The sequence below is a fragment of the Balaenoptera ricei genome, chromosome 10, assembly GCF_028023285.1.
Source record: "Balaenoptera ricei isolate mBalRic1 chromosome 10, mBalRic1.hap2, whole genome shotgun sequence".
Lineage (NCBI taxonomy): Eukaryota > Metazoa > Chordata > Mammalia > Artiodactyla > Balaenopteridae > Balaenoptera > Balaenoptera ricei.
Window position 1 is genome coordinate 34,412,901 of NC_082648.1, and position 27,166 is coordinate 34,440,066.

A 27,166-nucleotide genomic window follows, 5' to 3' on the forward strand; every position below is an offset into this window, starting at 1 on the left:
AATTGAGGCAAAATAAAGTAATAGTGAATAATGCTGCCTTTCACTGTCCAAGTGAACTATTTTCCCCTGTTCCTTCATAGATAATTTTAGTGGGACATTGGGAGAGCCTGTGTCACGAGTCGCCAACTAGTCCTAATTCTAAAAGGAAAAGGCTACCTGTGCAGTTTTTTAAAATTGTCTTTAACACTTTTGTTCTCTTTAGAAATTGCATGTTATACTATAAACTGATTAGGCCCTGAAGGCATCTTCATGTATTTAATAAGAGCTACTTTTGATCATATGATATTAATGGTGGCCCTCAGGAGACAGGCAAATTTTTACCTCTGCACTTTATTCTCTTGGTCTGGTTCCTAGATGTTTATTAATGCCCACTAGAGACTGAAAAAAGATATTTTCACTTGATATAATTTTAATTATCTAATTCATATCTGTTTCATTCATACATATTCATATGAAAACCACATAACTCCCAGAAAAATGGAATGTATGCTATGAATTGATTAGTGTATCAAGCAATTGTATCAGATGCATACAAAAATGTGTGTTCTCTGTGATGTTAAAAGATGCTTTTTAAGTTAAAGATTTATTTATTCAACCCCCCGTAACTCCTACATGCTACCATTAAAATCTTAAAAATACGAAACAATAATGGCAAACTGATAATTAATTTTCACATATTAAAACATCTTTAAAAGATAGGAAAAACCCATCATCTAAGATTAATTTTTATGTTATCTCCTTACTTATGCAAAACTCTTGGAATTTATATCTCGCTTGCAAGAAGAAAGAAATCTTAGGTCATATGCAAAGCATGTGACTATTAGAGAGTTTCTCTCCCCAAAATTAATGAAAGGGTCATAAGAACAAAAATATACTATGCTTAGCAGGGAATCTTGAAGAGCAGAGAGGAATGTGTGTGTGTGTGTGTGTGTGTGTGTGTGTGTGTGTGTGTGTGGCACTCAGAGTAAAATCTATCATAAGGAAAGGGTGTTTCAACTTGGCTCTGTGATTTGAGCATTTTACCGGGATGCAGGTGGTAGAAATCTCTGAGTCCCGCTCTGCCATTTAAAAGGAAATGAAGGGAAGGAACTGTTTAATGCTGAGTTTCACCAGCCTAGCAGTCATATTAAAGTGGAACTACTTCAAGTTCTCTCAAATGTGAGATCTTTGTGGTGCAAGAAAAATCAGGCTTCATTTAGCATTCTACTAGTCACTCCTTTTGGATTATTCTTTACACCTTTGAAATGTCCAAGTCACTCTGGGATAGCTGTTTGTAAGCTGCTACTGCAAGATGACATTTAAAACGAATGAAAAAGATATAGACAACATCCTCTCTAAATAAACAAAATCAAACTCAGCTCGAAAGCTGGTGTGGAAATGCTTGTTTCTGTCCCACTCTTCCGTGCATATGGCATTCTGGAAATTATAAACTCTGTTTTTACAGAACTACAGTATTTATTACCAGAGGAAAATAGATTATTAATTACAGCCAAATGCTGCTTTGATTAAATATACAATTAATTAGCTATGCTAAGCTCATCCATCCCAGAGCTCCTAATATTTTCAGCCCGATGATTCTTCTAGTACTTTTAATTAAAATTGTTTTAAAAAGCCGCAAGTCAGTTGCATGTGCACTTAGAAGTTATCTCTTCAGTGTTTCACTGGTTTCCGTATGCCATGTAATTAATCTTTAGTGATTAAATGTACATAAAATCATTGGAGATGCAGTGTAATTTGTGCAGACATGAAACAATGGAGAGCTTTTTACCAGGACTTGGCAGGATTGTTTTATCTGCTGAAAATTATTTGAAAATTGTACATATGTTAATTGTTTGAAGGAACTAAAATTACAAAAATATGCCCGTCTCCCCCACTCTTCCAAACAGAGCAAAATAAGAATCAACAGTGTTAGTACAGAAAAATGTTTGTGGCAGGTTAAATTTAAGAATATAATGACTCTATCTGCAATTACATTTGCTCTGGTCCTCAGTCTCATTTGCTTCCTGAAGGAGAGATAGGGCCGTGTAAAACACAGTTTTCAAAAAGTGCCCCCAAATACTGTTGTCTAATTTTATATGCATGCCACTAGAGAGACCCAAAGCCTTGAGTTGGTTTCAGTTTTTCATACAGTCCAGTTGCTGTTTTGGAGAAGTTCTTTCTGTGTGAACCACTTCCTGTAATATGTCCACTGAGGTAAAAACACAAGAGAACCCAGGTGGTCTTTTCTCTGGCAACTTTATCCATCACACCTCAGTGGGCCACTGAACTGCTGTGAGGGAGTAACAAAACTGTGTCACACCTGTGCGAGGCTGGGCCTTGAACCGGGCATCTCAAGGTAAAAGTTCAATGACAGATTGATGGGTCCTTGAGTCACCTTCATGTCTGAGATTTACTTGATTCGCTTATAGAAAACAAATGGGTGGGGGTTTCTTTTGAACAAAGTTTTAAATGACTTCAGTGTTGCATAAGAATAGTGCATATTCATGCTTATGTATACTTTTATAGATTTTCTTAGGACTGTGAAGGTCTTTGAATAGCATCTTGTCTAAACTATTCATTTTACAGAAACATTTTTTTCACTGTTCGACTGGAGTTTTCTTGTCCTAGGGACAGATGTTGAGACAATTATCTACACCCGTGACTGCCTACAGTTGATTACTTAATTGTAGTCTTATGAATTATTTACTAAAAGAAAATAGAAGAATAAACCCACCAATCCTCTTGTCCAGTTTTTAGAGCCTCTGTACTTCTACTGATGTGTAAAAAGAATTAATAGGAATTTTAAGAAAAATCTTGGGATTTTTTTTTTTTCACTCAGGAACTATGTGATCTTGTGGAAATTGCTTAAGCTGTTAAAGTTTAGTTTCTTTATCTAGAGGATGAGTTTAATAATAATTCCTTCACCTCTAGGAGCAGAGAGTACTGAGTGGAGTATGCGGTACACAGTAAGCACTCAACAAATTTTTATTATTGTTATTATCTTTATTATCCATTTCAAGGTACACATAGGGACAACGAAGTTAATGAAATTACTGGGGCAAATTCCAGCTATTTTATATAAATAGTATCGGTTACTATTTTAAATGCATTTACTTTGTCTTTTGCCTCAGGCAGCTATCTATTTTTTTTATAAATATAGAACAAAATATTACTTTTCAAAGTTCATGAATTTGAGGAATTTGGAAACAGGTGTTAGGAAGGTTATGGACACAAATTCAGGTGGCTTTACTTGTAGATATAAAAGCTTGTGAATTTCCCTGGGGAAATTCCCTTTTTACCGTAGTTTCATGTCATCAGTTGAGCTCAACAAGTGTCAGAATGAATTCAAATAGCAGAATTGATTGCTGAAAATGATTTAAACCTCCCACTTCTAATAGGGTGATGGCTGTTTGTTCAGATTTTTGTCCTATCCTTTCAAACTGGTATGAAAAACCTTTCATCTTCCCAGCACTAGGTTAGAGATGCTGGTAGTGAAGAGGCAGTTATATATCATACAAGTTCCACTTTCTTGTGTTAATCCCCATGTTCTAAAACTCCTATATATCCACTTGGGTAAAATATCTTTCTAAGTTTATATCCCACACAAAGCTATAAATGATTCAGGTGGAGGACCGTAGAAAGCATAAAAGTGTTTGTATGTGTGTGAGTTTGTGAGTTTATATGAGAGAGAGAGAGTTGTGAGAAAGAGAGAGAGAAAGAGAGTGAGCGTGTATGGTGTTTATAGTGAGAGAGTTACCCACTTTGCTAGGTGGATACTAAGCAGAAAGGCAGTTTCAGAACATTGGAAGAGTAGTTTTTGATTTCTACAATAATCGCTGAAAATATAAGTCCATAGGAGATGAACAACATCTACTTAGAATGCCTTTATACCTTTATACTTAAAAAATCAACTTCTACAGCTTGTATGTCTTTACAGGATAGATTTAGTCAATTGGAGTAGAAAATCTTCCACTCTGCTAGGTCCCATTGGAATATGCATGAATGAGAGTATCAGAGTACCATTTTACAGCCCTATCCATCCTCCTTCATTTGGACCATCCACACTGTCCCCATTTTGATTCAGGCACTGATCATTCTCTCCAAGTAACTTCCTAAACGGTTTCCTTGCTTTCATTTAGTTACTTCTCACCATAGACTTCAGAGTTACCTTCCCCAAACCCAAATGAGACCATGCTACCTTTCAGATGAAAGGTGTTGTTTAGCTCACAGGGAACATCCTGACCAGGCTCACCTGTGAATGACTGCAGGGAGGAAGAAATGAACACATCCCCTCCGGAGGCTGATGAAAACAAGGAAATGTTTGACCTTACCTTACCTTACCTTTGACCATGGCCCATTGAAGACACTGGGATCTTGTCAAAGCCTCCTTTCCAGCCTCTTTGTCCTGCACTTAGCCAAATGCCTCTGTACTCAGTCACACCAGATCTCTTACTGGTTCCCAGAGCACTTTCTCGTTTACACCTTTGCCCTGGGATTCCCTTCCTTACTCTCATCTTTGCAACTTATGAAACTCTGCATCTTTTAAGACCACACCAAATGTCAAGTCCTGGAGTCAAATCACAATACTCCCAAGTATAGTTGGCCCTTGGAGCTTCCATAGCACTCTATTAGTACCTTTATGTCAGCTCTTTACAAGTTTGCTTACAATTACAGATGTGTATGTTGTTTTGTCCTAGAAGATTGTGAGAGCAGGTGCCCTTCCTTATACCTTCTGCTCTTCAGCTTCCACAGCTTTCAGTTGGGGATAAAGTTCTTACCTCACACAACTGTTCTTGGGTGTGAACAAGATAGTAAAGGCCAAGGACTTTGCTCAGCTCCTGGCATTTTGTGAGGAATGCTCAGTGCTAACCGGTAGTATTGTCATTATCTCTGCCAGGCCTTTAAGTACAGGTATTATCTTCTATCCCCAGAGAATCACCCGGTCTCTGTCACTCAAGAGTTACTCAGGAAGGAAGGGAGGGAAGGAAGGAAGCATGAATCAACATCATAGCATGTCAGCTGCCTTAGCTGTATTATTTATGTGATCCCATCCACAACTCTCTGGTGGGTATTATCATCTCCTGTTCCAGATGAATTAACTGAGGCTCAGAGAGTTTACACAACTTACTCAAAACCACACAACTGATATTGAGAACGATGTTCAGACCCCAGTCCTGAATGATTCCCACGTCCTTGTTCTTTTGTACTATAACACTGAATGATGGGTGGGGCTCTTGAGCAGAGCAGCTGATGCCTTTCCTTGCCACTCAAATCCATTTTTATGGTAGATTTAAGTAAAAGGAATAATATGGATAACTGGACTACAAAATAGAACTGGGCAGTGAAAGGCATGTAGTTTGCACATAAACACAAGTAACTTTAATGACAAATCCAATCACATTTCTTTTAACATGAATCTTGATAGAGAAATCTATGAAAATTTATTTAACACATTTTTTTGAGTGTCAAGTACGTGCCAAGCATGTTTGGGGCCCTTAAACTACAGTACTAAACAAAACAGTCAGCTTCTTGTCATTTAATGTTTGTTTCACAGAAGCATTTAAATAGCTAAGCATTAGGCCACTCTTACAGATAGGGGACAGCAAACCTCCGGTGAAGATGTCCTCAGCATCTTTGATGTTGTCATGACTGATGCCCTGTTACAAATAATTCACTATCTCATCCTTCATTAGTAACTATGTGGAGTACTAATATTCCTTTCATTTAACTGGTAGTTATTTTTAGCACTTGTTTGGCACTGTGCTAGTGTGGCTGAGACCCAAAGTTATGTTCTTGATATCCATATATGCTCTTATCACAAAAATGGGACCAAGAGATCTTGTCCAAGCACTAAGAGCACATTTTCTCTTGTTTAGGGAACATGAAAGATGAATAGCTCTGTTCGAATCCTCAGTTGCTGATGCTGTTTATAGTAATTTTTAAAGAAAATCTGGGTTATTTAATTACAATGAAGTTTCTACCCAATGAAACAATTTGAGTTCATTTTAACAGCCTTTGCCCTATATATGCCTTATGTCTTTACACCCTTAGGCCTGCTGTATGAAATTTTATGTCTTCATCAGAATTTCTCATTAAGTTTAACATACTTGGATCTGATGTGTCAAAGCTCAATGGATAGGTTTATTAATAATCAACTACATCAGCTTAGTATTATCTTAGGAAGTAAAAGGTCAGTAAGTAGTTGTTATCCTACCATTTCATCAGTGGACTCTTCTCCAAAGACTTCAAGTCATTATTCACTGCTTATAGAGTCACTTGAGATATAAAAAGTCTTTTTATAGTAATGAAAGAACTCCTACAATTAGCCAGAAGGCAGTCATCTATCTTTTTAAATAGCTCAGCTTGGAGGAGAACAGGATTTCAGGTGATACTCAGTAGATGAATTGTTATGACAATGATAAAGTTGGTGATAGCAATCTGTGTTTTTCGCTGTAGGGGTGTGTGTGTGTCTGTGTGTGTGTATGTGTGTGTGTGCCCAAGAAAAAAGATATTCAGTTCAGAGTAAGAATTTATTCCTCTTAAAGATATGCAAACACAGAAACAAACTCTGTAGGAAGCCTGGTATCCATCAGTTTCTTATTTGCTAACTCTAAATGATTATAGCATAAATCCATTTGTAGCTAATAACAATATAACAATATTTTGAGACATTTTATTTTCATGTAACTTCAGTCTCATCAAAAAGTTATGAGTAGTACAAAGAATTCTCAAATACATTTGTCTAGAATTTTAACATTTTAAAATTTAACATTAACCTCTTACGTGTACTTTAGATTCATTCTCTCTCCCTCCTCTCCTCCCCACCCCATCTCTTGCTCCCTCTCTCTGTCTCATCAAGTCATAAAGGTTAATATCACCAATAATGTGGAATCTAATAAAAGGGTACTAATGAACTTATCTACAAAACAGAAATAGAGTTACAGATGTAGAAAACAAACATGTTTACCAGGGGGTAAGGTGGGGGAGGAATAAACTGGAAGATTAGGATAGACATATATACACTACTATATAAATAATAGATAACTAATAAGGACCTACTGTATAGCACAGGGAACTCCATACTTTGTAATGGCCTATATGAGAAAAGAATCTAAGAGTGGGTATAGGTATATGTATAACTGATTCACTTTGCTGTACACCTGAAACTAATACAACATTGTAAATCAACTGTACTCCAATAACAATTTTATAAAAAAGGGAAAATCCATTGCTTCCCGATAGAATAGACTGAGAAAGACACTTCTAGGCCTTGCTGACAAATGTATACAACATGAATCTAATCAAGAAGCAACACTAGACAAAGACAAACTGAGGGACTGTCTACAAAATAACTGTATACATATAATATACAAATACTTTACATCTGTTATATGATCCAATAAAAGTTATATTTTTAGTTCTCCCTTAAAAATGTGTGACTTTTGCTGAATCTGAGAAACTAGAAATTGTATTTTTCAATGCAACTCATTTTGATAGTAAAGTTAATTTGCAAAGGTGGTAAATTTTAGCTTTTACCATATTTTTGTTATTGTTTAAATCAGACGAGTTTCATGTCTAGTTAGTCAGAAGAAAACAGAAGGCACACTCAAAGGGTTTCATTGAAGAAGGCTGTATGAAGAAACACTTACAGAGATATGAGCAGAGCTAAGAGAACAAACACAGGGAGTAGCAATAGAAAGAAAACTCCTTTCTACCCGCAGACATGAAGGAGGAATGCAAGCCAGGGTGCGAACCAAACCTGGCAAGAGCTGCCATCCTGAAAGCCAGGTGGGGAGGGGCTGGATAAAGACAGAACATTACTTCTCCTACTATTGGCCAAACCAAACAAAAGACGTAAAGCAAGGGAGCCTGGTGACATGGAATACGTTATCAGCATCCCAGGGTATACAGAGCTGGGTAGAAAAGAGTAGACTGTGGATCTCAGGGACTAACCAAGAAACACCAGCTCATGTGCCAAAAAGTAGAAGCTTCCATTTCTTTCATTGAGGGGAGGGAAAATAAATTCATTTATAATGAGGTAAATAAAACTATGTTGTATATATTTTAATTTATTTCCCCCAGTAAGAATCAAAACTATCATAACCTGTTCCTTAATAACAGGAATAATTTATATAGAAAACCACTCTTCAGATTTGTTAAATCCCAAATGGGAAAGCTTGGAAGAGAAGTGTGGCAATGAGAATAAAGACAGAAACATAATACAGAAGAAGGGATACAAAAATTAAGACAGAGAAAAGATTATAGGGGGAAAAGCAATTATGAAAGATGCATCCCCAAGATTTCCTATAACCAAAATTATAAATTGGTTCAAGAACAGCTCTGACAAATTCACAAATAACGGGTCTATAACATCTTAATAAGAAAAGTTGAAGATGAGTCTTGCTTGCATTTGGGAACACCTCGCCATCAAAATGTACTATGAAAGGGACCAGGAAACAGTATACTGTCCTACCATAGTGACCTCACAGTGTCACAATCAATTAACTAAATGTAATATTAGGCTTTTAAAATATCTCATTGAAGTCTGCAATTCATTAATGTTACATATGGAAACATTTTGAATAAATTCAATTCTTTAGGTTGTAAATGTGTATTATGTCACACAGGGTCCATAAGGGCAAATCCTACAATGTCACGAGTTATAGGTTAGGTTACCGTCTCTGTTGGGGGAACATGCAAATCAGGAGTCAGTAGCACAGAGGGGACCTGAAACTGTTGGACATGCACTGGGTCTGTATTCCAGTGGAGGGACCCCACCCCACTGTTGTTCTCTTATAGGCACACTGTCAGTAAGGAAACACAGAAGGTTCAGGCTGTCTGAGTTAGAAGTCAGTTATTTCCAGTTTTCTGGGAAAGCCAGCTACGCAGCACTGGGGGCCTTTGGAGCTCAAGGGAAGCTGCAACACCCCACACACCAGGAAAATGAAGCTAGCAACCCTGTAGTCCAGACAAGCCAGAAGGAGCCCCAGGATCACTTCTGAATAAGTCTGCTCATTAGATCCTGTGTGGTAATTACCATATTCTCTTCCCAAAATCTAGTAACGGCACTGGTAAAAGAACACTGAACTACGCAGACTTTTTGGTTTACACTTCTTACCTTCTCAACTTCTAAAATTATGTGATTATCACAAACCTACCAGTGATTGTTTTGTTCATTGATAATGTTTTAAAAATGGTCAAAATTAATTTTAGTCAGTCTCTCACCAGGTTTTCTCCATAACATTTTGCACAATTCCTATTCTGTGAGTTCGTTTTACTATAAATAATTTTTTATGCTGTGCTGTCCTCAATTTACATAACATGTCCACCTAGAATCAAGCATACCAAGTTTAGAAAAAAGCAATATGCTTTAATTCCTTAAAATTGTTTTATAGATTGTATATGACAAGTGTTTTCACGAATATAGAGTTCAGAGTATTTTAAATTCCTTTCATACCAAACATTTTAGTAGCAATTTAAATATTGCTTCTTCCTTACATAAACTGTTATTAGGCCATGTTTTTACAACACCTTTGTAATTATCAAGTAAAGAATTTGATCAGCATTCACAGAGGGACTCTAATCAAAATTAATTTCACAGTTATTCATGAGGGTGGGAGTTCTTGTAAACTGTCATGCCCAATCAGAATTACAATACTCAGGTCTGAGGATCTAATGTAAAACATGGGACTGTAGTTGATAACACTGTATTATAGAATTGAAATTTGCTAAACGAGTAGAACATGAATGTTCTCACCTAAATAAAACTTAAGTAATTAATTGAAGTGATAATTAATGTATGTTAATTAACTAGTTGTTTGGAATCCTTTCACAATATATACATATATCAAATCACCACCATGTACATATTAAATATCTTAGAATTTTGTCATCTATACCTCCATAAAGCTGAAAATACGTGAATGAATGAAACAATAAAGTTTTATAAACATTAAAAAAACAATATTCAAGTGTTTTATGCTTGCTTATTTTCAACTTGAAATTGTACATAATCCTTGGTATTCTATACTTCTTCTATTGAGTATTCCCATATGTATTCTCCCATGAAAGGCAGAGATGCTTAAACATCCTTATTTTTTATAAGAGGCACGGAGGTTTGGAAACCCTAATCATCCCAAACAGCTAACTCTGGAAATGGAACCTCACCAGGGTGACTTGGTCATTTATGCACTTGTTTGCACTTCAAAAGGAAAAGAGAAAAGCCTGTTTGCTTTCTGATACTCAAGAAAATTTTGCATGTGTGTGGATTTGGAGGACTAATCTAAGTAGAGGAGCTCATATCCAAGCTGAGGTCACCAGTCACACTGGGGAGGTTCTTGAAAAGTAGCTCAGATTTTGCAATTTATCCCAAAGGGTAAATTGATTGTTCATTAAACAGAAGCTTCATCAAATGATGCTATGATTTGGTTTACATATGAAAAGCTATATTCTTTATTTAACATTCACAAGTTGCTTATGGATTAATTAGCCCATCTGCCACAACAAATGTATTCATACTTTTTTTGCATTAACTGCTGAAAAGTTACTAGTTTTCTCCTATTCACTTCTCTCTATCAATAAAATGGAAAATATTTTTTTAGAAACAAGACACTTTTTTCATAGCAGTAAAAATGTGTATATTTTTCAACTTATCAACTTAGTTGATAAAGTAAGTGCAGGGGTGAGAGGAAGACCTTCTCTGGAAATGGTTTCCCATGATTAGTTCTTCTTTCAGTCACTTATCATCCGTTTATTTGTTAGTTTATCTGAATGTCTTAGAACTGCTTCAAGTTTGGCATGATTAAGGCTACTCTTTCCACTTGCTTCCAATCCCAAATCTAGTTTTTATGAGGCTAACCACATGTCTCTATTTCTCCTCAACTTCTATCATTGGCACCTTCCTTTCCTCTTTTATGCCGTTACCAATTCTGATAACCTCTTTATCAATAATGTGCCTCATTTACCTCAAATCAGGTGACTTAATCACCATTTCAGAGTCCAGTCACCCCACTCTGGGGCCGCAAGCCTCTTATCAAACAGCAATCACATGAGTCTTTTCAGTTATGCTCTAGTTGCTAGGTAGCTTTAGAACCAAATCAGTTTTGGCCACAGTTCTCAAAAAGCCAGATGTTAGAGTAATAGAGGGTATTATCTCATATACTTCTCTTGTTTATTATGACGCTCTAACCTCTCACTCATTCCACTTAACAACCACTTTAGAAAAAGGTCTTGTTCTCTACACCCTGCTTAAATCAAATCACCAGGCTTCTTGAAACCCTTCCGCATGTACACTTCAAAGCACACCCCATAATACATTGGTATATCTTTTTTAATTTTCAAATTACCTTTCATTTTCTCCCATCAATTTTGCTCCCAACACTCTTCATCCAGTTTTTTTCTCCTGAAAATCAACTTCCAGCACTTCTGCTTCCTTCTGTTTACTAGGCACCTAGAACAGTTTGGATCGACACTTTTAACTACCTGTATTAACTGGAACACATTTAATAGACGGCTTCTCCTTCTCCAGCTTCATTTCACATGTCCATTCAAAACCAAGATTGAGACAGAGAGGAAGGAAGAGGGAAGGAAGAGTAAAGGGAGGGACGGAGAGAATATGATGGAAAATAAACAAGAATGATAAGGATATGGCACCATGAAATACCAAATACCTTGTTGGTTTAGGATCTAACCATCTGGAAAAAAACAAAGTTTTGCTATTCATTTATTTGTTAGTTTACTACAGAATTTTTCTATAGGATTAAAACCTCAGGTATTCTTCCAACATTATTCTTCTCCCTAGCTGAAACTGATGATCACTGAGCAAAGCATCTGCCAGAAAATCCCAATTAAAGCTAATCTTTTTTTCTGTTGTGAAAGGCATAATTTATAAAAGGGTGACCTTTTGGTAGGCTAACAGTATGTTGATGAACTTCAAGTGAAGTGAAAAAAAAGTGTTTTGTATCATCAGTGCTTACATTTTCTAAGGGATCACATGGGGCAGCAGAGCCTTTAAAGGTCATAGACTTCTTTACTTCGAGAGATATTAAATAGCTTATGAAAATAGAGGTCAGCTGCATGATAACTGGAAGGAAAGAGCGTTCCCAATGGGGAAGTAAGATACTTGAGATTATATTGACTGTCCTTTTTTAAGACTGTATTTGATTATCTTAAAGGAAAAAAAATGAAATTTGCATATAAATGCCATGATTGTAAATGAATGAATGTACAGTTCTTAGAATCAATAGCTATTGATCTTGCTGTATGAAAGCTAATATCTGCATATACTAAGCACTGCAATAAGAACTAATAATTTCACAGCCTAAAATACTCTCCAGCAGTTTTTATGTTTCTGCAGAAATTTTTATACTTTTCTGAACTTTGCAAAAATAATCTTATTTACCTTATAGGAACATAAAATAAATAATCATTATCAGTAAGGAACTCACTTTTTAAAAATTATTCTTGCTTTGAAGATCACTAAAACAGATAAGAAACAAAGGAATATCAAGACTAGATTGTAGACAAGGTACTGAGCCACCTTGGGGAAGAAATAGAATAATGGCATTTGTCTGTTCATTATTTAATGGCACAGAATTTATGCATTAGTAGGATTTAATGTATGACTGGAAGAAACCATGGCCACAAATTATTTTCCCTTTACCCTCAGATACTCCTTGAAGTTCCTTCAAAAAGGGCTTTGTCCTCTTTCATTCTGCCATTGTTAAGAGTTACTCCAGATGCAAGGTTTATAGGAAAAGGTAACATTATTGACATAATTTCAGTAGATTTTAAATAGTTGATAACAGATTGTGACCAGGAGTTCTTTTCAGAGAAGGAAGGGTATGAAATCTTGTGCGAGTGAATATTCACTAAGTTGAAGGGACACCATGAAGCAGGAAATGTGTGGACAAAAGGGCAATTCTTCCCTAACACATAGATACTGACAGAGCAGTATTATCTACCACTGGATCATCTTCCATAACCCTGGAATTTATAAATACTGACCACAATATGAGACACAGAGGATGATGCTATTCATCATGAGAGGCCAGATTTTAGGTTGTGCTTTTCCATTCTGGAACTTCTCTTATCGTTTGCTGACTGCAGGTCCTCAGGAGTGGTGGCCGCAGCCCAGAGTGCCTGTCATCCAACAGCAGCTCAAGGAATGAATGCTGGTCAGTAGGTGTCCCGCGTTCACACCCTCCTGTATGCCCAAAGTCATCAAGCCATTCCAAGGTTGTGCCAGACAAAACTCAGTGGGAATGTTTAAGTTTAGTTCGTGGAGAAAAGAATGAGAGAGTAAATGCACAGATTAGTGAGTGTGCACATTGGTAGGTACACACCCAAATCTCCAACTGATGTTTCTTACTAGTTATTCAAGAGCTGTACTGGGTCATATGGTGCTGGTGAGGAAACTTAATTACTCAATTTCTGAAGGCACATTAACTCTTTCAGGGTCGATTGAGCAAATTAGCTCCTCCAGATCATTAAGCCTATCTCTACATGACATGATGATTTCTACCTGGCATTGTATCATTTACCCCGAAATGCCCCACATTTGCTTTGAGCACGCACATATTCTTTGTCTACTCAGGGAGAGAAAATGTGCTCATTTGAATGTCAGCCAATCACTCTCTGGCTGCAACTCAGTGATTCCCTTTGCTTCTTTTGAAGGCACCCAGGGATCTCTAAGGATTTACTGGTGCATAGCAGTTATCAGAGCCTCACCAGCAGGCGGGTAGTTTAGTTGTCTAGAAATGGTATAATTTCAGGGGTTTTGAGCACAGTACTGTACTCCCAAGTATGTCTTCCTATTTGCAAAAGCCAATATTATTGATTCATTTGGGGTGGGAGTTGTGAAGTTCTTTCAGGATTCTATAGTCCTTTATGAAAATACAACTTCCACTGAGAGGCTGTGTTATCTGGACCTATTTTAGGGGAATAAATTGATGACAATTTGAGAGCAGTCTCTGTACTGCCTCTCAAGAGGGTGATCAGAAAAGAGTGCGGCTGTTTTGGGTGCCACAAATATGGGGGAACATCAATGGCCCTAAATAAGCAGGTGTGGGAGAGTATCACTAAAAGAATAATTTTTATCTCCCAAATGCCAATGGTTGGCCCAACTGAGAAGCAGTGATGGAGGGCAAAGACAAACATCACCTCTTCCTCTGTCATGTCCAGGGCTACGCTGGAGAGTCATAAACTGGTATAAATGAAAACAGGCGAGGAAGCAAGGGACATGGTATACTCACTCAGAGGTGTTTTCGAGCAGTGCTACTTTCTCGTGCGTATAAATCACCTGGAATCTTGTTGAAATGCCAATTCTCATTTAGTAGGTCTGGGATAGGGCCAGGGATTCCGCATTTCTAATCTCTTATGCTGCTGGCCTACGGACCACACTTTGAATAGCAAGGATTTAGGATAATATGCACATGAGCAATAATTTGGTCTTGGATAAAAATGATGAATATGAAAGAAATTTGACAATATCCCCCAAAATTAGATTTCAAGTCAGTAAGACTGATTAAATATTGAAAATACCACCCAGAGATTGATAGATCATTTTTTGAAAAGGATATACTTAACATTTCTACCTAGCTGAAGATTTTGAACATTTTCTGAGGCTTGTGTGCTGCTTAAGTTTTGAAATCTTTACTAATAATTCTGATGATGTGCTTCCTAAAGGTATAAGAAATAACTGTTTTCCTAGTCTCCTTCACTTTCTCCTGCTGGTGAAGAGTTCAATAAATGTCAATGTCTGATTAAATATTCCTTTACAAAATTCATAGCAGAGCTGGTTTAAACCTCCCCTGCCCACTTTTTTTTAATCTATCATGACAGCCTCTCTGTTCTTTCCTCTGAGATGAGCAATGTTCTTTTATCTTTGCAGGTCAATGGGAAGGATCTCTCAAAGGCCACCCATGAAGAGGCAGTGGAAGCTTTTCGAAATGCCAAGGAGCCCATTGTGGTCCAGGTGCTAAGGCGAACACCTCTCAGTAAACCAGCCTATGGGACAGCCCCAGAAGTGCGGCTCGTGAACGCCAGCACTCAGACGGACATCACCTTTGAACATATCATGGCCCTGGCCAAACTTAGGCCACCCACTCCTCCAGTGCCCGACATCTGTCCATTTCTGCTCTCAGACAGGTATTTTTCTGTCATTTCTCCCAAAGCCCTATTTGTTGTCATTCGTCATTGAAAGTAGGTGTTGGGAAGAAACAGTCACTGTAGCAAGTTGACAATTATGGAGACAAGCTCTCAGTTCTGTTTGGAAAGTGTCTGTAACTGTGTCTCCATCCAATTAGTTCTCAGCTGTCCTGCTCTTGCTTTTCCTGACCTGCACGGTTGTTTCAGCTCAGGAATCATACTTGCTGAGATGCTGAGTGAAAAATTCTGGCTCTGATTAGTTCATCTTCGTATTTCCAGTCATCACAAGCCTCACACAGCTCATGAGCACTGGTCAGGGAAATAGCTTTTCTCACCGAAGCTGCCAAAAACCTTGTTAAGACAGACCCAGAAGTGGCATGTTGGCACTATATTCTTCTCTGTGGGTTGCCTCTCTCTTTTTCTCTTTTGCTTTTCTCTTCTTTAAAGGAGAAGCTAGGAAATTTATTAAAGTGCAATTCTCCAAAGGAAGCAATTACCCGATATATTGAGACGTGAACCAAAGATCCTGGCTGTCCGAGAGGAAGTATAGAGCTACAAAATAAGGAATTATTAAAGGAATATTTCTTTTCAATTTTTACCTGAGTTAAAGGCAGTTAGAGATAGTTTATTCTAATAATGCTACCCTTGCAGCTTTGGAAGTCTGTTTTGCTCCACACACTTTGTTCTGTGAACTTTTAAGCAAATATTCAAACATTATTGAGAGCTTGATTTATAAGAGCAGTAGTCTCTTTAGCCTGCATTTTCATTGCCTACTGCAATCCATGCTCCATTTAGTAAAATGTACACTTGGTCCTGACACCCGCCTGCCCTTTAGTGGCTTCTGTTAAGTCCATCTCAGTGGTTCACACGTGTACATTAGAATCACCTGGGAACTTTGAAAAGCAGTATCAATGCAATGCCCAGATCAATCCCACCTCAGGCCAAAATCCAGGCATTTGAATTTTTCAAAAATTTCCCTAGGCAATTTTAATGTGCAGCCATGCTTTGGAAACCACTCTTTGAAACTTCAAGTTCCAGGAGGGCAGGGGATCTGTTTGTCTGACCTACGATTCTAGTCATCTATCCCTTACTTATTAAATAGCCCCTTGTGTCAGGCACTGGTACTAGGTACTGGGCATAAAACTGGGAACAAAAAATAAAGCCACTGCCTCCTGGAGCTTATATTCTACAGGGGAGATGAAAAATACACAAGCAAACAAATATACAATATTCATTAGTACAGTGTGACACAGAGTAGCCATCCAATAAATACTTTCTTGAATGAATAATAGTTAACATTTATTAGCTAACTTAACATGTTTTAGGGAGTATTCCAAGTGTTTTACAATTATTAACTCATTTACTCCTCATAAAAATATTCTGAGGGAGTACATTATATTATTACCATCCCCATGTCACAGATGAGGAAACAAATGTTAAGTAATCGGCAAGGTCATACAGCAAAGAAGCGATAGGGCCAGGCTCCTGAGCCCAAGAGGTCTGACTCCACTGCCCACTCCCTTAACCAATATGCTGTGTCCTCTTCCCAAGTCCTGCAGATCATAGCTGAAAGGTAACCTCTTCTAGCAGACTTCTTAGGACTGTAGTAGGTACTCTCATAGTGCCTCTATTTTCCCCTTAATTATCTCACTATATTAAAATTCCCACTTTGCTGCTCTACCCAATTAAAAAGACACCAACCGATTTCCAGCAATTGGCATAGGGCCTGGTATCTGGTAGATACTTGGTAAATGTTTACTGAATTAATAAGGTGTTCTTCACAGCAGGGCTTCCTACTTACTAAGTCAAAGACCAGGGAAACACATCAGATGCACCAAACAGCAGGCTCTGATGTTTTACCAGCCCAAATGGGCTTCTCAACAGGGAACTCTGCTTATATTATGTAACAACCTAAATGGGAAAAGAATTTGAAAAAGAATAGATACATGTATATGTATAACTGAATCACTTTGCTGTACACCTGAAACTAACACAACATTGTTAATCAACTATACTCCAATATAAAATAAAAAGTTTAAAAAAAAGCCAGTCCAGCTTTAAGCTAGGAGGGTTCACCTGTTAGACCAGCAAGCAAGATACTACCTGTACTGCTTTTGCTATTTGTGTGAAAATTAGAGAATATTAGAGTATAGTGAGAAGAGGCTGGTAGAATATTTACACTGACTGTGTGAGGGCACCAGGATGAATCTCTCTGGCATTTCAGCTAGTGATGAGGGGACTAATTTATGCTACTAACTCCAGTTTTTTCATAATGTCCAAAATGGCTGGGCTTAGAGGTCTCACCTGAAACCAACTTGGTTAATTGCACTTAGGCTTTTTCACTGACTTGGAAATTCTTATAGAGGACCTCAGGCCCTTTGCTGTTCAACTGTGCTTAGCTTTCATACTGTATAATGTATAGTGTCTCTATCATGGCATATAGCAATTTGAAAGCACTTCTATAAATTATGTAAAACATTTCCCAAAAGTTAAAGGATACATAGAAGTAATATACAATGCCTTGGGTCCTCTTCATTTCCTTTACTCCATCAGTTCTCTTTGTCCTGAGAAATTTTCTAAAGGGATTATGAAAACCTGTGGCTTATAGGAGTTTCCAGTGAATTATCACCATGAACGTTCTTTAAGATTTGTGGACATGCCCTTTATCAAAGAGGGAAAGATGTGGGTTATGAGGGAGAATGAGGAAGGAAATCTTAAGAAATGGGGGCAATGTGAGTACAATTTACAATCTGAAAAACACAGTGCCCACCCTACCTGCACATCCACGGGTTCCGCATCCAAGGATTCAACCAACCTCAGATTCGATTTTTTTGGGGGAGGTACAGATAACAACTTTATTTGTCCACGCCAGGATTAAGTTGCTTAACAGAGAGACAGAGGGTGGTGGGAGGTTGGCATACACAGTGCCATTTACGTCGAGGAGGCAGAGCATCACTCCTACCACGGTACCACGGCCTTCATCCTCCTCCTCGTCCTCCTCCCTCCTGAAGTGCCCCTTGCAGTCAGCAGGCCCCTGCCCCACACTCACCAGCACTCACGTGCTACCGCGCTTCTTCCCCCTACTGTCCCAGTACAGAGCCCACCACGTCTGGAAACGTCTGTCTTTACATTCATCTATCCACTGGGCCCTCACATGGCTCCTGCGAGGTAGCTGGGATAGCCTCAAGGTTGGGAATAAGACTAAAGATTCGATTTTTTGATCCGCGGTTGGTTGAATACTAGGATGCAGAACCCAAGGACACGGAGGGCCGACTGCGTGTTTAAAATCAGACTTCAGAACCGGTTTGAGGCTGTAATTAGGAAATTGGGAGTACTTTGTTATAAAATACCCACCTTTGGGTAGACTGCAGTCTCAAATGCCACACGCCGATGCGTGGAGCAAGTCCATTCGATGGAATGGAAGGAGGCCAGAGTATCAATATAGCACCACAGCCGGGGGAGGTCGCACATCTGCCCCTTCAGAGAATGAAGCTCTGACCGTGAGCCATTATCTTAGTATTCTCTCAGAAAATCAAATTGATGGACTTCATATAGGGCGAGAAAGAAAAGCAATTGCTCTTTCTGCAGTGTAGTTCATTTAAAGGCTAGATCACGAAAGGTCTTATTGGCGAGCAGTGAAAACTAAAGTGAAATTCTAAAATTAGTTTTAATCTTGGGAACAAGCCTTTTGATCCATTCCTATCATATTGCTACATTCCCCATAGCTGCCATTCTCTTCATCCGATGGAGCGTGAATTTTATGAGGACAATGAGTATCTTTCCAGCTTGCCTGCTGATGCAGACAGAACAGAGGACTTTGAATATGAGGTAAGATCATTTTCACACCACTTCACATTTCTTCATGAAGTTATGGTTGAGGCGTTTTGCATAACAAAGAAAAAATTAATTTATGACTGTGAGAACTATTTTGTCTATTATATATCTAAGGTAAGAGCTTTTAAATATTTGTTTCAGCTATTTGGCACTAGTATTTTAAGTATATTGGAAAACATTTTTATAATACAAGCCTGAAAATAATTTGCTCACATTTTTTGTTGCTTTGTATAAATAATATTATGGCAACTACATTTTTTTTTCTTCTTTCTGTAATATAAGAGAATTTCCAGGTAGAGTTTGGAAAAGAAATTATATTTAAAACCGAGACTGTATTTACTATTTTCATTCATTGTGTAGTATTTTGATTTTAACTGATAAACTAAATCTTATATTATTTTTATTCCCTTTCACAAATTCAATTTTTTTTAATTTTTTTAATTTATGACTCAAGTACTCGAAAGAGCAGTTTCCCTGACTTTCTAGATTGAGAGATGACCTCATGTCCTTTGTTGTTAAACCATGTTTAGCCTTCACACGGTACCTGTCAGAGTATCTGTACTGTGTTATGAAACAACTCCAAAAGCCCATCTGTTAATTACTTAAAAGCTTTCACAAAAGTTAAAGAATTTATCCTAATATTTCCTCTGCTTCTTCAGTCTATAAATCTTTGAAAGGGTTCAGACTACTCTGACATTTGGAAATAAAGTAGATTGAGGAGGTAAAGAAGCTCTGGTAAACAGGCAAAGAACCTGTGATTATCTGCCCTTTTAATGCTTTCGATGCTGTCATACAAGTTCAGCAAAATGTTCTTTTCCATTTTACAACCAGGAAATCCTGAAATCTCTTCCCTTAGGAGGATCTGAAATCAAATAAGGCCGATTCAGTGAAGCTCACCTAAAGCAAATAGATGTTTATTTGAAATCTTGCCCCTGCAAAAGTCATTGCTGGGGATTACAGAAATCATTATTTCTTTTCAGCCAGAATTTGGAAGGGTGTGTGATGATACCTAGTATCTGAGTTGATGGTTTTGTTGCTGTTGTTCATGTTAATTTCTTATCCCCTCCTCTCCATTAACTTGATTGAAAAGTTTTATTTTGTAAGTCTGCTTAAGTACTGGTATACACTGAAATAGCCATTAAGTTTTGCCCATTCATGCAAAATAAATTACAGAGTCACTTATCCAAATAATTCAAGATTAAATGATGTTTTTCTTTCAGTTAATTAATTGCTTTGGGTTTGGGGAATGGATTTATCTATATCACTTCAGCTTTTTATTTCATTTGTGCCTTAAAGCTTTATTAAAATACATCTGTGTGCTAGGGGAGGACATGGGAGAAAGACTTGCTTAGGCTAAGCAGGTTCACAGTAAAAATTCTTTTAATTAATTAGCATATCTTTGACTATTACAATACAGACAGATTCTATAGTGCTTACCATTGCTGAACTGCATCCTCTTTTCTGACCAATGTCAGTCCCTAGTAGAGGCCAGCATCAGTGTGATGACAGTGGTAAATGCTCAGACAGGCCTTCTGTAGCCTGCAGCCTCTACTAATCACACCGCCATAGTCATTGCTTTGCTGTCAGCTGTGATTCTCTTGCCAAAGTCACCTTTCTGAGTTATTGAAATAAAGAATATTCCCATGAAATTTAAATAAGGAAGAAGTTACTGTGACAGGCTTCAGTCTTGAGAAGGGATACATTTGAGAATATCTGCATGGCTAAAAGTAGGGGTGGAGGCACTGGGGCATACCCCAAGGATAACTGACCAAGCTTAGGCGAGAATGGCTCTACCCAGTACACCTCAGTCTGTTATGCTAACGTGGCAGAGTGCCACACGCCATCCCTCTTGTTGGCATCAGATGAGACTGTGAGATCTAGTCAGTCCACTGCTATCACCAGAGCTGACTGTGGACAGGGAGATTTAGAAATGCTGCCTTTACACAGTATTACACTTAGAAGCAGGCTGGTCAAGTGTTTCTGTGACAGGCTCAGATGACCCCAGCTCCTCCAGGAACTCTGTTATAACCCAGTAGCTGTGGGGATGCAGTGGGTGCAGTGGTCCTTCAGGAAGGACCCGTTTTGTGCCACGTAGAGAGTATTATGGGAAACAGAGGTCTAATGGCCACACAGAAGACTTCATCTCAGGAAGAGATACTCATTCCTCTTCAACCTAAACATGAAAACACATCAATAGGTGATCGGAAAAGTAGAGACAGGACTCCTTTCCATCTGCTTTCATTCAGTTGTACCATAAATATTTAATGAGCAGTTAAAAAAATACGCCAGGTTCTTATCTAAGTTTGGGATTGATGAAGCCTCTGCCCCAGTGGAGTTTAACCTTTAGGAGAAAGAGATGGACAAGAAACAAGTAAGTAAAGACGTATTATATCAGATGGTGATTAACTGCTAGTGGGTAGCCAGCAGTGTGGGTAACAGAGGAAGGAAATGCATGGTGTTGGGACGAGGTGTTGCTCTCTTATACAGGGTGGTCAGGGAGGGCCTCTCTCATAAGAGACCTAAAGAGAGTAAAAGAGCTAGCCCTGTGGATTCTGAGAGAGGAGCTTTCCAGACAGAGGGAAGGGCAGGTACAAAGGACCGGAAGCAGGACCACAGCTGGTGGGCTCCAGGAACAGCAGAGGCCGGTGTGCTCTGGGGGCAGAGGCAAGGGCGACGGGCAGCGGTAGGAGGTGAACTCAGAATGAGTAGCTGGCGGAGAGCAGGGCCGGGTTCTGCAGCCCTCGTAAGATCCCTCTGCTGCTGAAATGAGCTTTACGATGGGCAAGCAGAGCCTCCAGCAGAGCAGTCGGAGGAGGTGGGGGGGAGGCTGGAAGCTGACCGGTGACAGAGGCAGGAGTAAGACATAGTCTGAAAGCACAGCATTCAGCCTGGCCTGGAGGGCTTTGCCTGTGTGTCTGCACTTCCATTCCTCGCCTCGTAGCTTTAATATCGTTTGTGCTCGGGCGGGTTTTTTCTTCTGACTTTTCGAAAGCAAAATATCATAGGCCAGAGTGAAACTCAGCTTCTGGCATCCACTGGAACTAGCATAATAAATCTACTCTTAAAAGACAAAAAGAGTACAGAACTGAATTTCTGAACTTGCTGAAAAACAAACTATGCAACTATTTAGGCACCTTTTTAAAGGCCTACTTACTATGGACTCAGTGAACCAAAGCTGATCTGTCTATCTTCTGAATACATATTTAGGAACTTTTAGTGTGTGGATTATTGACCCAATAGACCAAAACAGATCTGACTATCTTGTAAATACATATTTAGGGACTCTTTAACACGCAGATTATTGCATTGATAGATGGTAACAGCTCCCTTCAGAGTCATGATAGACAGCAAATGCTTCTTTGGAGATATTATAGTCAATGCGTCAATGCTATGGTGACTCTGGTGTGTTAGGGACCACTATGAAATTTTTATGACACCCATATCTCACCATGGCCTATCACCACTTTGCCTCAGAAAATTATTTGACTGGGTTTTAAATTTCTCCCCAGTGCTTCAGAAAAGTCTCAGCAGACCAACCTGTATTAACAGACTCACAGCTTGAAATTTGATCCTTTTAAAAAATGATGGCACTGTTTTCTAATTAAAAATGTAAAGGATTTTCATTTCATTTTTGAGGGAAAAAATAAAGATATCAAAATTTACTCAATGCAGCCATCATAAGAGTCAGGGTGCCGACTCTTATTTCCACTGAAATACCGAGGATTAAGCACTCCTTTTTCTGTATTTTCAACTTTGTTCATTTTTTTTTTTTTCCTAGAGCCAGCTTGAAATAGGTTGAAATAAATCATAAATAGCCTTTAGCAAGTCAGAGGCAGATCTCAAATCCGGCCTTTACCAGAAATAATTTAAAGGGAAAGGCTTTGAAAAAACAGAGCTCTTTTGTCCAACTCCTAATAAAGGTATGTTTGCTACTGTCGGAATGCAAGGAAGACACTGAATTTTCTGCACCATTTGCCATCAATTCTCAAAACTCAGTGTTGATAGAGGAGAGTCAGAAAATTAATAAGTACAACATTTGGATAGTATAAAACATCATGTTAGCCAAGACAAGCAAGTAATTTAAGCAACATTTCTGAGCTTGGTGATTTTTATCATTTAGAAATGCTGCTTGAAGTTGTTTTTATTCCTCCCCCCTAAGATTAAGCTGAAGAAACATACCCAATAGCCTGAGTTAAGTGCACATAGAGTTGCCTTTGTGTGTACATTGTCATCACTATGAAAGAGAATTTAGAAGTTTGCTTGGAGAGGTATTAAAGGTAGAAAAGAGAGAAAGACAAGTATGTGTCAGAGTTCTATATAATGTTAACTGAAACTCAAACTTGGGCTAGTATCTACAAACAAGAAAGAGCATTTAGCATATTAATTAGCTTCCTCTTGGCAGTTCTTATGTAAAGCATAAGTAAACCCTTGTGCTATGCTGAGAAGTGTCATTTTGCAAAATGTATTTCCCAGAGCTGGATTCCTGTGAATATGTGCAGAATATTTGTGAGAATTTAAGTATATAATCCTTCTCTTGCACAGTTAAAGAAAAGAATTATGAATCAGGAAGATGTTCATTCAAAAAAGTAGTTAACAAGAGGATAAGCATTAGTGAGATTTTAATCATATCTTTTTGAGCAACTTCATGATTTGGGAGCCAACTTTCAGAAAAGTTTCCCTAGTGTGCACATATAGGGCTGTGTGGCTCCTTTCTAGGCGGTGAGGGCAGAGGCCTTACCTGTGTGTTCATCATTGCCTCACATCACCTGTCTCATAGTGGATGCTCAATATTTGATGCAGGAATATATGAGGAGTCCCATTATTGTCTGCATGGACCAACCTTTGAGCAGCACAATCCCTTTCCACCTTCTGCACAAGGGAATTGGAAAGGAGCTTGAGACCACCATGCAGATATAACAGATATCCTCTCCCTTCCTAATAGCTATTTGTTCTTTTTTTCTTTTAAAGTTTGTACTGTTTTACTGACCTCTCCCTATTTACCTCACCCCCCTAGCCCCTGAAAACCATTTTTCTACTCTCTGTTTCTAAGAGTTTGACTTTATTTTGTTTTGTTTATATTCCACATGAGTGATAACATGCATATTTTTTTTCTCTACCTAGCTTATTTAACTTAGCATAATGCCCTCAAGGTCCATCCCCATTGTCACAAATTACAGAATTTCCTTCTTTCTCATGGCTGAATAATATTCCATTGTATGTATATACATACACATACAATGGACTATTAAATATTATATATATGTGTGTGTATATATATATATATATATATATATATAAACCACATCTTCTTTATCTATTCATCTATTGACAAACACTTAGGTTGTTTCCATATCTTGGCTATTCTGAACAAAGGTGCTTGTTCTTTATGTCAGGGGTTCAAATTCTAGTGCCATTTTTGTTTCAGTTAAACATTTTTAAGGAAAGGGTTAAAATAGGGAGAAATAAAAAGAAATATGCAGTGAGATAGATTTTTAATGGCATCCATGAAAATTTACTTCTGCTAATCATATCTTATACATGCATAGAATCTCATATTTGATATGAATTTGACATGTTCTCTAATCCACTCCTATACCCAGTTTGTAAGTTCCTCATCAAGGGATCATTCAGCAAATCTGTGAAACACTATAATGGACAGAGAACTGAGAGTCTCCCCAAGTAGACAGCTCTGACTCTTACAGTCTCTGAGGAATGTATCAAGGAGTTTGAAAAACAGTGGTAGCAGGAATATGTTTGGGTATGCAACATAACTCATAAAGAGACTATATGTTATCCATACACTGTGGTAGATATTAGGGAAAAGAGAAAATAGTGTGCAGAGTGTGAAAGTGTAGAATCTTCAGAATTCTTAAATTGAATGGATGCTTTATAGTTCACCAATCCCTTTCCTTCCACTTATTAGTCCCATTTTAGAATTATTAATAAAATATTTAAAATAACTTTGTACCACTTACCACTGGGGCAATAAAATCATCCATTAAAAAAAATCATCTTAATAAGTTTCATTCTTTGGGGAAATGTACTGAATTGAAAACTAATCTAGATGAAGTGTGAACATATTTTTATTACTTTGAACATTTAAGATAAGATGCTGTTCTGTCATTTTGGAGTTGGTTTAGCGAAGTATCTAGTAATGACACCAGCATCTTCACTTCAGTTCACCATATCAATTATATCAGATTAAAATCCTAATCATGGAGGCCAAACCAGTCTGGTTGTCATATATTGGGGCTTATATGTCCAGACTTTCTGTGGCATGTTTCTCCTTTATATCACGACTGTTTCCTCCCTTGTCTAGGACATTCCTCTATCTCTAGGCTATGTCTTGGTCTCCAGGGGCCAGTCCCTAGTCTGCCGTCCATCCTATTTCCCATGCCAGACCAGTCCTTCTCAAATGCACTTCTCATTGGATCACTCCCCTATCCATCATGTTGTAGGACTCTATTCCTTGAATTAACTCTAACGTTCTCTGACTGGCATTGAAGATCCTTTGTAGTCTGTCATCACTCTATTTTTCCAGGTATCTTGGGGTCAAACTCTAGCAGTGTGCTTTCCTTTCTCTGTGCCTTTACTTATGGGCCTCTTTGCTCCTGAAACACCTTTCTCACTATCGCTTTCCCACCACTGAACTCCCCTACTACATTCTATAAATATTTTTGTCATGATTTCCTGGGTTATAGTTATTTATGTACTTATCTTTTTCTTCTAAATAGTTTTTATTTCTTAACAGAAGTGACCACTTCTAATTATCTTTATGTCACCTGGAAAGCCTAGCACATGCCCTAGTTCATGGGGGGCACTCAGCAGCATTTGCTTGATAAGTGAACAAAGTATTGACCATTGCTGCTACTGTTCTTATTTTATGAGTCCTGAAAACAAATACAAAGGGTTACATGAAGGGAAGGAAGAAGAGAGCTGATGTAGAAGAGAAATTTGAAATAAAGTGTGAAAGTCTTTGGGTTTTTTTTCCCATAATAATTCAGCTAACAGCCCAGTTGTTAAACAGTTAACATACACTTGTGCCAGATCATAAAAGAAGAAAATCTGGATGTTTTCGGTTGCCTTTCTAACAAAGAATATGTGCGTGTTTTACCCCAAACTTATAAGCTGGAGGACCCTAGTAAATAAACATGCTAATTTACGTAGGTAAAGAATGACTGGGGTTCAGTTTGTGTTAGGATAATCATATGCCCTGGTTTGCCCTAAACTGTCTCCATGTACGACTACTATTCAAATTTAATTATGAATAGCATCCTCTTCCATTTTCAAAAATGTCCTTTTGCACAATACCTTGTATGGTTGTCCTAGTTTTTATATTTGTTGAGCCTTAATGGAGTCTGAGATTTTGTAATCCCATTTCATATAATCCTAATAGTCCAAGCAGAGATGACTCAGAAGTTCCTAATTTGAATACCCATGTTTACTAAATTGAACAATTTTCCTAAGTCATGACTTTCTATTTAAAAAAAAGGCCTTCTTAAGGAGTGACTAGAGAGAAAACGCCACAAAGTTGGAAATAGTCATCAAAGTTGTTGTAATTCTTTTAGATTTCTTACTGAAAGAAATGAGATTAGTATGGCTGTTAATTTGCTCATGTAATTTCATAAAACAAATATGAGGCAAATCTGTCTTTTGCCTCACTGATTATGACAACACTAAACTTTATTTCCTAAGAAAACAATGAAAAGCAAATTGAACCTTCCAAGTTGGTGATTAAACAATGTAACCAAGGGCACATTTCTTTGACTAGGAATCTAGATATAAAATGAAGATTCCTTACGCTACGTATATGAATTTTATCAAAATGCTGACATTCAGTTTTTGTTTGAAGATACTCAGTGATACACATTCATATGATTTCCTTGCATTACTGAAAGGTGTTCGTGAAAGGTTGGGTTTAAGGTGAACATTTGCATATGAAATCATATTTTCCCAATGACTTCTATTCTGCTTTCAAAGAACAGTTTTCATAGGGACAAAGAAAGAAGAGCTATCTTTTCCAATATAAAGCAAATCACAGATAAGCATTCCTGTGTTCCTTTCAGAGGCAATGTAATCAAGTGAAAGGAATCCAAACTAGGAGTCCGGTCCCAGTCTAGCTCTGTTTCTTGAGGGGACCACTTACCTCTTCAATCACAGCATCCTCACATGTGAGCTCTGTGAGGCCACCAGTGTTGGTTATGGA

The 27,166-nt window shown here is 37.9% G+C and overlaps 1 protein-coding gene across 1 annotated transcript in view; it reads left to right on the forward strand.

Moving 5' to 3' along the window:
• PDZRN4 (PDZ domain containing ring finger 4) overlaps positions 1-27,166 on the forward strand; it is a 149,062-nt gene that overhangs the window by 62,313 nt on the left and 59,583 nt on the right. The window contains exons 2-3 of the mRNA XM_059934556.1: positions 14,870-15,126; positions 18,852-18,954. Coding sequence (XP_059790539.1) covers positions 14,870-15,126; positions 18,852-18,954 — 360 coding nt within the window. The remainder of the gene's footprint in view (positions 1-14,869; positions 15,127-18,851; positions 18,955-27,166) is intronic.